The sequence below is a fragment of the Echinops telfairi genome, unplaced genomic scaffold, assembly GCF_000313985.2.
Source record: "Echinops telfairi isolate 266 unplaced genomic scaffold, ASM31398v2 ScPeMD7_31;HRSCAF=116, whole genome shotgun sequence".
Taxonomy (NCBI): Eukaryota; Metazoa; Chordata; class Mammalia; order Afrosoricida; family Tenrecidae; genus Echinops; species Echinops telfairi.
Window position 1 is genome coordinate 30,702,578 of NW_022103928.1, and position 13,323 is coordinate 30,715,900.

Consider the following 13,323-nt stretch of genomic DNA (forward strand, 5'->3'; position numbering starts at 1 on the left):
GGGGGGGGGGGGGGCGCTAGACCCCCATCTCCAGACCGACCTCTTCCGGGGCAGTTCTGAGGGACTGTGGCGCTTGGCTGGGCTGGGGGCTCAGAATGCTTAGGTTCCAGGAGCAGCCCTCCCCACCCCCCAGCAAATCCATGGGGGAACTTGGCCGCTAAATCAGGAACCCCTCGACCAGCCCTGTCTGATAGACATGTTCTATATCTGCACTGGCCACTTGAAATGTGGCGGATGGCATTGAAGACATGGGATTTGGAAATTTTGTGGCGATAGTGGTGAGGTCAACTTCTTTTGAAAAATCACGGTAAAGTTCGCGGTCACCCTGTTGGACAGGGCAGCTCTGGGGACCCTTACCAGGTCCTTTTACACGGCCACCCTGTCCCTCTGGTGACCCCTGGCCCTGAAACCATGACTCACCTAGAAAAAGGGGTTGTTATTGAGGTGGGGTGGTGTTAAGAGGGGGACAGAGGAGTAGCATAGCTCTGACCCTGGGGACTCCACTGGCCCGCCTCAGGGTCTGGCCTTCCCTGGCACTAAAGTTAGATTGGTGGGGGCTGGGCGGGGGTAGCTTTCCTGCTCCAGCTTTTGTTGATTCTAAGATTCAGCTTCTGAGAGGACTCTTGCGCCGTTCTCAGATTCTAAAATTTCTCAGCTCTGAGATGCCTTGATTCCCTGGTGAGAGTAGCTCCTGGGCTACGCTGGGGGGTGGGGAGGGAGGTCGAGGTGGAGCGTGGGAGCATGCCGGCTGATGCTGTCCCCTTCCCGCCCGCCCCCCAGTCAGCTGCCAGGAGAGCAGGCACCTGTTGTGCGAATTGTCAGACCACCACCACCACCTTATGGCGCCGGAACGCCAACGGGGACCCGGTCTGCAACGCCTGTGGCCTCTACTACAAGCTGCACAACGTGAGTGCCCCGCCCCGTGCCTCCCCAGGGACTCTGTGCTTTGTGCTGCCAGACTGGGCCCAGCCTCAGTATCCAGCTTGGCTTGGCTTGGCAAGCCGGCCCTGTGGCCCTGGGCGCCAGACGGGCATTCTGTAAGGGGAGGCACCTTGGCTTGGTAAGGGGCTGACCAAACAGTCGGGTGGGTGGGGGTGGGGTGGGGTGTGTGTGGAGGGGCCAGCCTGGCTGGCTGTTAGTGAGGAAACAGTGCTGGCATTTAGTGGGGAGGATCCAGGGAGACACTGAAGTCCTGCTGCATTCAGGTCCCACTCAGGGACAAGCCCCCCGTTACCCAACCCCCTCCCCACCCCGCATGCTGACAGTACAGGCTAAGAGGGTGAGGGGGCGAGGGTGGAGGCCCTATAGGGGCAGTTTGAAGGAGACATGGTTCCTGGGACCCTCCTAGCCCAGCTCTCAGCTCCAGCCCCGCCCCAGGTGGGGTGCATTCCGCTCTGGAAGGGAATGCCGCATCCTGAAGACATCATGGTGGTTGTCCCCAGGTGAACAGGCCGCTGACCATGAAGAAGGAAGGCATTCAGACTCGGAACCGGAAGATGTCCAACAAGTCCAAGAAGAGCAAGAAGGGGCCCGAGTGCTTCGAGGAGCTGTCGAAGTGTATGCAGGAGAAGTCGTCCCCCTTCAGTGCCGCTGCCCTGGCTGGACACATGACGCCTGTGGGGCACCTCCCACCCTTCAGCCACTCGGGACACATTTTGCCCACGCCGACGCCCATCCATCCCTCCTCCAGCCTCTCCTTTGGCCATCCCCACCCTTCCAGCATGGTGACCGCCATGGGCTAAGGACAGCTTTCTGCTGATTAGGAGACCATGTAGAGTAGGGAGCAGGCAGGACAAGACTGGGCTCCCAGGATGGGTGACAACCCCTTGGCCGTCCACTCCTCCCCAGAGACTGATGCGACTCCTACTGGCCCAGCGGGGCCCAAGGACTCCACCCATCTGTCGAAATTACTGTGAATTCCACCGGTTGGGGTGCCTCGGCCCCCCCCCCAGCCCCCCCACCTCCCCGCCGCCCAGGTGAGATGACCTTCACCAACAGCTATTCAGAGAGCAAAAACGGACAACTTTATGAAGCGCAAAGAAGGGGCAGGGGACCAACGAGAGGAAACGCTTCGAGCAGGATCAAGGAGTCAGCAACAATAATTTATGTTGCTCTCGTTTGTAACGAGGACCACGGGCCTCGGAGGTCCAGGTCGTTCCAAATCCGCCTGGCCAAGCAGCCCTCCTCGTGCCAAACGCCCTCTGCTGTTTGCTGGCCAGGTCTTTGGGGGCAGATCTGGGGTGTACGCTGTGCACCTCTGACACCCCCCTTGTGAGGTAGCTGGACTCCAGGCTGGCTGGGCCCAGGCCAGAAGGACCCACGGTTGGGAGGGTGAGCTTGTGTGGGCCAAGCCGCTGGCGCTGGAGGGCAGGCCCCGGTGGGAGAGACAATCACAGGCGGCCCTGTACGGATTCCCAGGCCAGGGTTGGGTCAGAGGAAGGAAACGACGTTTTCTTGAAAGGGGAAACGTCTCCTAGATTGCTCCCCTGCCTTTAAGACCGAAGCTGGTGTGGTCCGGGCCCCCTTAATTAATGGGCTGGAGCCACAGCCCGCCTTCTCGATTGGGGAGATGGCCCTCCTGTACATAGGACCCTTTTCTGCTAACCCTCCCCAGTTCCTCCCCTCCCACTCTGAGACAAAAGGAAAAAAAATGTTAAAAAAACAAACTGCATAAGCTTATCTCGCTGATGAGTTATTTTATTTTTAAACTTTTTGGATCCAGTCGATTGTACGTTACCACAGAAGTCATGCTATGGAAAAGAAATAAAATCTACAAATCTAGGTTGTAGCTTCACAATTATTTTTGGAGGATTTCTTGGATCCCATAGCCCTGGAGCTGGAGGCCTTGGGAGAGGGTATGACGACTATTGGCTTCGGGGGCGGGGGTGTGAGGTGTTTGTTTGGTTTTCTAGTCTGACAGCTGGCAAATACACAGGTGGGAGGGGCACAGCTCTGGTGGTGGGGTGGTTGTGGCCCTATTTGGGGGCACGGGAGATGCTGGGCCTGTGGCTATCTGGATCCTTACCAAGGTACAGCTGTGCATAAATGTGTACCGAGCTTAGATTCCAAATGCAGTGGTGGTGGGGGGCCCAGGAAGAGGGTTGTGCTGATGTAATGGACCAAGTGCAATATGGGCAGGTGATCCCCACAGGTGCACCACGGCGAGAAGTAACTTATTTTGTACTTGTATCCGTATAAGAAAAAGAATCGGCAGTATTTTCTGTTTTCTTTGGCTTGTCTTATTTTGGATTAGTGAACTAAGTTATTGTTAATTATGTACAACATTTATATATTGTCTGTAAAAAAAAATGTATGCTATCCTCCTATTCCTTCAAAGTGAATACTGTTAAGAATAATAAAATACTTTTTGTGAATGCCTCTGGTTTCTGCTGTGGGCTCCTGGGCCCCGGTCTGCCAATCCCAGGTGCTGGAACCTAAGTTGGCCAGACCACACTGCTCCAGGGTCCCTGGGTTTGCAGGGGAAGGGCTACTGGGGCAGGGTGCCCACGGGTCTGATTTCAGTGCTGAGATGTGGTGTCTCAACCCCAGGTTTTTCTATCTGAATTCCCCGGTCATCATAGCCCTCAGGAGGGTGGCTACCAGGGAGGCCCTCAGTCCACACCCGAATCCTCTTCCTGAGGGCTCAGCGAGACTCTTTCCAGGCTCTTGGAAAAAACTCTCTCTCCTCGCTTCCTGAATGCTGATCAGGTGTGGTTGCTGAGCTGTCACCTGAATTCCAATTCATTGACGAACCCGATCCCCAATGTCTTGGGGACTGCTGCCATTCATTGTCATCTTTGATACGACTGATAATGTCTGCTTACCAGTGATCACATGTCAGATTACTAACACCTAATCTCTAATGTTTCATCCATGCCTCATGTGATGGCTCTAATCACTGACATTCACACGTGATCACCGATGTGTCCAGTGACTCTGATGCTCACCAGTATTTCTGATCATGAGTGTTGTCACCAACGATCCCGCTCAGCATATGTTCTGATGACCAGTCTCTCCAAACTCCAAATTCATAGATGTATCTTCAATGCTGCCTCAAAGTGACCCTACAGGACAGAGTAGCACCGACTGTGGGCTTCCCGGGCTGAATCTTTAAGGGAGTAGAAAGCCTTGTCCTAGATCAGCGGTTCTCAACCTGTGGGTCACCACCCCTTTGGGGGTTGAACGACCCTTTCACAAGGGTCGTCTGATTCATAACAGTAGCAAAATGACAGTGATGAAGTAGCAATGAAAATAATTGATGGTTGGGGGGTCACCACCACATGAGGCACTGTATGAAAGGGTCGAGGCAGGAGGAAGGTTGAGAACCCCTGCCCGGGAGGGTTCAACAGCCAAATGCTGAATCCGCTCTACAACCAGGACTTCTATCACTACCTCTGCTAACCAATAGCTCTAACTAACAATGTGACTGATGACTAATACTACTGAATTAGTTTCCAGTGCTCCTGTAACAAACATGGCAAGTGGCTGGATTTAAAGAACAAATTTGTTTTCTCACAGTTCTGGAGGCTGAACGTTTAAATCAAGGTCTTCTTGTACGCAGCCTCAGATGGTCACTGACTCCTTGGCGCATCGTCATGTGTAGCTGACCCTTACATATCTGGATCTAACTTGGTCTTCTTTTAACTTAGATGTGATTAAGAACCCACTCTGTTCTCATTCGATCTTATTAACAAATGCTGTTTCTAAACGATTATATCCACACACCGAGGGCTGAAAATTCAACACATTTTTCAGAGGCACAATTAAATTCATAAGTCTCTAATCATAGAACCCTCTTGCTAGCAATTTTTTATTTGTTGTCCATATCTCTGGTCACCCATATCCTAGGTCACCAGAAACTCTGGTTACTTTTACCCCTGACTCTCAGTTTGGCTACCAAAATCTCTTTTCACCAATATCCCCAATAACCAACATGCCATGACGGTTGAATCTTTTTTTTTTTTTTAATCATTTTATTGGGGGCTCTTACAACTCTTATCACAATCCATACATTGTGTCAAGCACATGTGTACATTTGTTGTCATCATCATTCTCAAAGCATTTGCTCTCTGCTTGAGCCCTTGGTATCAACTCCTCATTTTCCCCCTCCCTTCCCCCTACCCCCACCCTCAAGAACCCTTGATAGTTTATAAATTATTATAATTTTGTCATATCTTACCCACTCCCTTCACCCACTTTTCTGTTGTCCATCCCTCAGGGAGGAGGTTATGTATAGATCCTGGTAATCGGTTGCCCCTTTCCCCTCCACCCTCCCGGTATGCCGTCATCATTTTGGTTTTTTTTGTCATCATTTCCAAAACATTTTCTTTCTACTTGAGCCCTTGGTCTCAGTTCATTTCCCCCCCTTTCTCCCTCCCTCCCTCATGATGGATCTTCTCATCCAAGTTTGATGACCAGTGTCCCTCAGTCATTGGTCACCAGGGTCTTATGATTAATTCTCTATTAATCCAAATCTCTAATTATTAATACCTCTATCACCCAAGCCTGAGATCCACAACAGACCTGGTCATCCCCTGTCTCCAGTCATTCATTCTGATCACCATTGCCTCCTGTCTGCACTTCCTATATCATATCATCCCTGGTCACCAGGATCTGAACCCCCAGAAGCTTTCATCATCAGTGCTCTTGATCACCCACATGTTTCGTGTCCCTGATCAACGATCAATAATATCTCGTTAATAATATCTGATCACCAACACCTCTGAGCACTGCCTTCTGGTCACGAATGCAGCCCATTTTCCTCAACACATTTTGCTTGGACGATGGCATTGCTCACTCACTCACTCCACTGCCACCTGTGACCCTGCTCTCACCTCTGACCTGTCCCTCCAATACTATCCCAATAGAATTGAGGTCTGCCCTGCCCCTCCAATGCCACCCCCACACAGGAGTATGCAAGATGAGCGCATGACCAGTGTGTTCTGGAGTGAAAGGAGGGGAGAGGTGGCTCACGTCTCCAGCCTGGTTCCCCTTCCCTGTCCTCTTGTTGAGAGTGGCGAGCACAGCCGGGAGGCCTGCCCTTCCCAATGGTCCCTGGCCTCGGCTAAGCCACCCTGCCTGCTTGGCCCAAAGCCCAAAGCCCAGTGTCTACAACCTGCAGACCCGAAACCAGGATATTAAGCCCAAGAACTAGGAACCAGCCCCGTGCCCCAGAGCTCAGGAGCCTGCATCTCAAAACGCAGCACCGAGCTTTGAACGACACCTAAAGCTAGAATTAGGTGCTCAGCACACATAACTTGTAAGCAAGGACCTAGAACTCAGAATCCAGATCTCAGAACATGGAGCCCAGAACCCAGGGGTCCGGATCAACCAACCCCCCCTGCTACTCAGTTGATGTCCACACATAGGGACCCTGTCGGACAGAGTAGAACCGCTCCAGTGGACTTCTGAATGACGTCAGAGAGCCTCGTTTTTCTCCGGTGGACCAGCTAGTAGGTGGGTTCGAACCGCGGGCCGTGTGGTTATCAGCCCGCTGTGCCATCAGGGCTCCACACAAGGCATCGGAGAAACAGCTAGAGCTTGGAACACAGAGCCTGTAACTTCGAACCAAGAACCTTGTTCGGGAGCCCCAGACCACCAACTTCAAAGGCTAAGCCCTTGACCTCGAATCTACAGAAAGGAGCCCAAAACTTAAGCCGATAGCCTCCAAATTCAGAAATTAGAACCTAGTACTTGGACCCAGACTTTAGAGACTTAGAGGTCAGAATCCAGAACCGAGCACTCAGACGGACCAGAGAAGCTTCCCTTGTTGTTCTTGTTTTTATTACCCTCTGACTTATTTCTTCTCTTTGACAGCAAATTTTTTTTGTCTCACGTCCTGTGTGCTTGGCACGGTGAGGGTACTGAGCACCCTCAGGCAAGAGATTCCCCTCCCTGCAAAGTCAATTCAGGAGGGCAGGGACTGTCGACCACATCCCTTCTGTGTTCCTGTGCGTCTTGCTGGCTGGGGTCGTTTTGCTTGGAACATCTGCTGAGTCGATCCATTCATCTGTCCCCTAACTGTGTGCTTAGCATCTGGGCTGAGAATGAATGAAAGCACTACTGGGGCTGCCTGGCAGCTCACAGAGTGTAGGCCTGGGGGCTGAGGTAGAGCGGAGGCATCTTGGGGGTGTGGCAGTGGCACTGAGGTGACTTCCAGGAGCAGGGGAACCCCTGGCTTTGGAGTCCTGGGTTCGAGTCCCAGCAATTCACTTTGGAGCAGCAGCGCTCCAGGCCGCAGCGGCCTCTGATCCTTAACTTCATACAAATACCAGTTCCTAACAATGACTCCATGGCCCAGAGCCATTGTGTCCGGTAAACAGTTTCGGTTTTGTGGCCACAAAGCACCCAGGCAGGGCCAGGCACGACTCAGGCACGGCAGGCGTCACAAGGGGTCGGTCACCATTAGCAGGCCGATGATTCCACGGGGCCTGGCGCCAGGGCGGCCCCGGGTGGGGTCGCCCTTTGTTCGGTCTGTTTGCACTCAGGTGGGGCCTGCTGGCCAGCCTAGGACTCTGGCTTGCTTGGCCCCCTTCCACCTTTCCTCCTGCTGAAGCACTTCCAGATGCACTTGTTATTCCCATTTTCCACGGGAAGAAATCAAGCCGCCTCTGTCCTGGGTCCAAGGTTGCACCGCGGTGATTCTTAGAGACCAGTTCTAGTCTCTAAAGTCCGTTCTGCCCTGTGCTCTCAAACTGAGGAAGGGAAACCATCTTCTCCCTTCCCAGGGTCACACAAATGGCAGATGCTGGGGGCGGGGGCGGGGTGGGGATAGCAGTACGGATCAGGAGGAACGCCAGCCTCAGGCTTCCACCCGGGATTAACTCGCCCACTAGAGGCAGGACTGACCCCAAATTAGTTTATTCAAAAAGAGCGATTCCATCCAAATTCCACACCTTTCTTTCCTTTTCTTTTTTTTTAAGGAATTAGGCAAAACGATAAAATAATTCCACGCTGTACCTGGAAACAGTACTAAGCTGGACCAGCAAAACAAGTCAAAAGATGATGGAAAATCAAGCAGGGCGCGTGAGCTTGTGTGTAACGCTTTTCAGTATTAGCCCCGATGAGATTCACAGTTGTTCAGACCTGTGGTCCTGCTGTAAGCACACCAGCCTATGCAACCACGAGGTGTCGAAGGGATCAGGTATTAGGCATCATCAGAACAAAAAATCTTACCATAGTGAATGATGGGGGGAGTGCACAGTGGAGACCCAAAGCCCATTAGTAGGCCACTGGAGATCCCCTTGCAGAGGGGTGTCGGGGAGGAGACGAGCCAGTCAGGGTGCGATGTAACAACGATGAGAAATACAACTCTCCTCTAGTTCCTAAATGTTTCCACCCCGCTCCCACTACCATGACTCGAGTTCGGCCTTGCAAGTCTGGCTAGACCAAAGGATATACACTGGTACAGATAGGAACTGGAAATACAGGGAATCCAGGGCGGATGAGCCCTATAGGACCAGTGGTGTGAGTGGCGAAACAGAGAGGGTAAAGGGAGAATGGGTAGGAAAGAGGGAACCGATTACAAGGAACTGTGTGTGACTTCCTCCCTGGGGGACAGACAACCGAAAAGTGGGTGAAGGGAGACGTCGGACAGGGCAAGATATGACAAAATACCCATTTATAAACTATCAAGGGCTCATGAGGGAGGGGGCAGTGGGGAGGGAGGGGAAAAATGAGGACCTAATGTCGGGGGGTTTAAATGGAGAGAAAATGTTTTGAGAATGATGTACAAATGCGCTTTACACAATTGATGTGTGTATGGATTGGGATAACAGTTGTATGAGCCCCTAATAAAATGTTTAAAAAAAAAAAAGAAGAAACAGATCAATGGTGCCGACACAGTAAGCACAAAACCACCCTATTATTTACAAGAGAACGGATGATAAAGGCGGTGTCTGGATCAATGCCGGGGCGGAGGAGTGCTCCATCAAGTGGTGTAGCAACAACTAACTGGTTAGCATCCCCCTGGGTGCCCACCTCCTGCTCGACAGGTCTGACGGGAGCGGCTTCCTCAGTCCCATCCAGTCAGCAGCCAGGGTCTGTCTGACAAATGTCGTTTGGGCTGCGTGGTGTTTTACAAACATGTGGAGGAGTTTTAAGTGATTTTAAAATAGGAGGTGCAAGTAAGAACACACACATTTCTGTCGTTATTGGTGCTCCAAGACCCCCCATTCAAATGATCTTTAAAAAAAAATAAATAAAAGAATCAGAAGGCCTGACCCTCAGGGCACTGGGCCTCTTCCTGGGCATTTCTGCATCTCCTCCTCTCCACCTGGCCCCTTCCTTCCCAAGCCTACCTGGTTGGCTCTTGGGGACACCGAATCGGAGTCCTGGCAACTCCTACATATCCTATCACACATTCAAGATTTATTAAAGAGTTCATCTCGAAGCCAGTCATTGCAACCCACCCGGGGTGGGGGTGGGTGTCCAGGGCCGTCTCCCTACAGGTACACTGGCAGAGAGGAACGGCACACCTCAGGGAGGGGCTCAGCCTTCCTGGGAATCAGACAGGAGAACCTGCAACGTGGCTGAATGAGTGTAGCGCAGGCCGGTTCTTTCACAGCGCAGAGGGGGCGGCAGAATGACTTGGGAGTAATGCATTGCAGCGGGAACTCTGAGACAATCATTCCATTTCAAGATTTGAGCACCAAGTAATTATCCAAGCACCTTTTACAAGAGACTCCCAAGCCCGAGATGTTCGGGACATCGTTATTTATAAAGCTGAGAAACCTAATGCTCAACTGGAATGGAGGATGAAGGAACTTCGGGACACCCATGAGAAAGCCTTTACACAGGTTCCTGCTCTGAGAACCCAGTCACAGAACAGAAATGCGGAACACAGTTACAACCACAATTATAATATCAAAGTAGAAATATCTTCACCAAACATTAACGAAGTGTGACATCCATAGGCTAGCTGATAGGGTTCTACTTTGTTCTCTCCATTTAAAAATGTCCTGTAGCGTGGCTTCATAGCTTTAATGATAAAATTAATATTCCCAAGTCATTCTATAAGAAGGGGAGACGATATTACAAAATATGCAAGAACTCAAAATTCACAAATGCAACAAACAACAACAAAACAGGCAAAGGATAGGCCGCGAGGACCTACCCAACAGAAATGTAAATACTCAAACAGTCACTATGGCACTCAACTCAGGAAGGATCCAGCAGATGCAAATTAAACATGGGTGGGTGGGGGGCAAGTCTCTACCGCTCATCTTAGAAAAATGGACCACATGTGTGGAAATAGGCGTGTGGCGTCTGTTGCGGCAAGAATGGCGAGACTTCTACTTGCATACTTTGGACATGTGGTCAGGAGAGGACTTCATGTGTGCTAAAGTAGAGGGGCAGGGAAACAGAGGAAGACCCTGAAGGAGATTGATTCGACGCCATTGTGGCCACAAAGGGCTCAAGCATCGGAAAACTGTGGGACGGCCCTGGACCAGGGAGGGTCTCTTTCTGTTGTGCAGAGAACAGTGGCTCCCCACCTTACACCTGCAGTGACCCTTTCGGACAGTTCTTCGTGTGGTGGTGACCCCCCCAACCATAACATTATTTTCGTTGCTACTTCATCACTGTCATGTTGCTGCTGTTAGGAATTGGGCGACCCCTGTGGAAGGGTCGTTCAACTCCCCAAAGGGGTCACGACCCACAAGTTGAGAACCATTGGCCCGAGTCTGCTGTGCATCAGAAACAACTTGCTGGTACCTAACAACAAGATCTGTGGGTGGAAATGTCCATCAGAAAGTCCAGTACTGGGACCAGAAAGAGGAGGGACCTTGGTGGGAGCTCGGCTCCCTGTTGGGCAGCTAGCTGTACTGTCAACAGTCTGCAAGCGCGTCTCCCTCTGGGAGAAAGATGAAGCGTTCCACAACCAGAGGGTGACAGGCTCCGAAACCCACAGGGGCACTGCTCCCGTCCCATAGGAGCGCTGTGAGTTGGCATTGATCCCACGGCAGGGAAGTTGTTGTTTTTGAGTTTGGAAACTGAAAGACATTATGCTGAGTGAAATAAGTCAATTATAAGACACTACATGAGATCACGATTATAAAAAGGCAAGAATAGGTTGTTACACTAAAAGAAACATTCATTGATCCATGGACAGGAAGGGAATTACTAACTAGCGGTAGACCCATATTAATTACATTGGGGGAGCTCATTCACTGCCATCGAGTTGATAATGGCTCAGAGCAACCCTGTAGGAGTGGGGAGAGGTGCCCCCTGAGTTTCCAAGACTTTAACTGTTCATGGGAGTCGAAAACCCCATCTGTCTCCCTTGGAGCAGCTGGTGGTATCAAACTGCCGACCTTGCAGATCACAGCCCAACGCAGAACCACTGCACCACCAGGGCTCCTCTGTTGGCAGGCAAAATCAACTAACAAAATAAAATGGTATTGGCTGTAGGTGACAGTTTACCTGTTTACAGAAGCAAAATGGAGCTATGTGGGATCATATTAACAAGGGTACGTTGGGAAGCTTCGGGGGCAGTGAGTTTAAGATAAAGGTGGTGAAAGAATTTGGATAATGATAGCAAGCATGATGGTGCAGCTTAAGGAGTGTGATCCAGTGGCTGGGCTCATGTGAAAGTTGGTGAAGTCACGGGTCTGTAACTGTGTCTATTTTCCACAAACAAACATCACTGCGAAGTCTTTGAAGGGTGTCCTGATGGCTGTGGTACCTCACAGATGCAGTATTGTCTCTGGCTTGTGATTTCGGAAGAATGGCCCCATCAGAGCCTTTCCTTGAAAGCAGTGGTTCTTTAACTTAAACTCCAAAGTTAAAAAGGCCAGATTCACCTGGAGGGCTTGTTTATACACTGTGGAATCCCATCCCTGGAGAAAACAGAGCAAGTTCCCCCTCCCCAAGATATATACAGAAATATTCAGTGTGGGGAGAGGCTGGGGGAGGGGAAGAAATTCCAGAACGTAACCAAAAGAAATCTGTGTATCAATGTTCACTGCAGCACCATTCCAAAGGCAGAAGCATGGATAAAAGGTGGTATATCCACACAATGGGATATGACTCAGGTATAAAATCAAAAACCCCAAACCCGTTGCCATCGAGTCAGTTCTGACTCTCAGAGATCCTACAGTATAGAATCACCTCAGAGATCCTACAGTATAGAATCACCTCCTCGGAGGATTTCCAAGGCGATCGATAGTCTCTAAGGAAGCTGACAGCCGTACCTGCCGCCCACAGGGTGCCTCGTGGGTCTCCTTTACCCGCCGAGTGCTTCACTGCTCTGTGGTCAGAGCGTTCTCACTGCCGGCGAGTGAGTCCTGACTCATAACAACCTTATTTTCAGGAGTAGAAACCCCACCTTTCTCCTGCTGGTGGTTTGCAACGAGGGGCCGTTCAGGTCTTACCCCACCTGGTCCCCAACTACTCTAGTGGGGCGCCTACTCTCCGGGCTTTACCTGGCCATAGGGAGATAGAGGGGCCTGGTACATGACACAACACGCATGAAGCCAGAAAACATGAGGCTGAGTGAAATAAGTCAGGTACAAAAGCATACATACTGATACCAGCAATAGGACACAAAGGGGTGGGCGGGAAGGGTAGAGGGGGCGTTATGGCTTAGGGAGCCCTGAGTTTATGTTCACGGTGGTGGACACATGAAGAACGTGATCAAAGTGAGGGAGGAAAAGGAAACGGAATGCAGGAAGATCCAGAATAAGAGTTATTCGTTCTGCGGAATGTGATAGACTACGGATGGGAAAGAGATTACCTTTGTCACTTTATAAGCCTGTACTGTTTTTCTCATGCTAGGAGTAGGTCCCATTTCTATCATTTAAAAAATAACCATTTGCCAAAACCTGACTCCCCACCCCTGGCCCCCTGCTTTCCTCTTAGCTGGCCTTTCTCCTTAAGATGCCCTTTCGTTTATGTGGCTGTGTGAATGTGTACATGTGTGTGTAGGTATGCTTGTATATACATCTATTAGATACTTCTCTCCCCCTTCCTCCACTCCCCTACCCCTCCATCCCTACCCTCACTCCCTAGCTTTGCCATAGCTTTTAAAGTCTGCGTCTTTTGGTGTGAATACCATTTTCATTTTTTAGAATAGTGATGTCATACAGTCTTTGTCTTTGTGAGATTAACTAATTTTGTTGAGCATGATAACTTCCAAATCTGTCAATGTCATGAGGTGTTTGGACAGTTTCATGACTATTTTTAAAAAAATCATTTTATTAGGGGCTCATACAACTCATCACAATCTGTACATACGTCATCTGTGTCCAGCACTTTAGTACATATGTTGACTTCATCATTCTTACGACACCCACTTTCCACTTGAGCCCCTGGTGTCAGCTCATT

The 13,323-nt window shown here is 50.6% G+C and overlaps 1 protein-coding gene across 2 annotated transcripts in view; it reads left to right on the top strand.

The window, feature by feature from the left end:
* GATA2 (GATA binding protein 2) overlaps positions 1-3,374 on the top strand; it is a 7,708-nt gene extending 4,334 nt beyond the window's left edge. For both annotated transcript variants that reach the window (XM_004702353.4, XM_045289891.1), the window contains exons 4-5: positions 781-906; positions 1,443-3,374. In XM_004702353.4, the coding sequence (XP_004702410.1) occupies positions 781-906; positions 1,443-1,742 (426 nt within the window). In that variant the 3' untranslated portion in view covers positions 1,743-3,374. The remainder of the gene's footprint in view (positions 1-780; positions 907-1,442) is intronic.
* Positions 3,375-13,323: the final 9,949 nt, after the last annotated feature.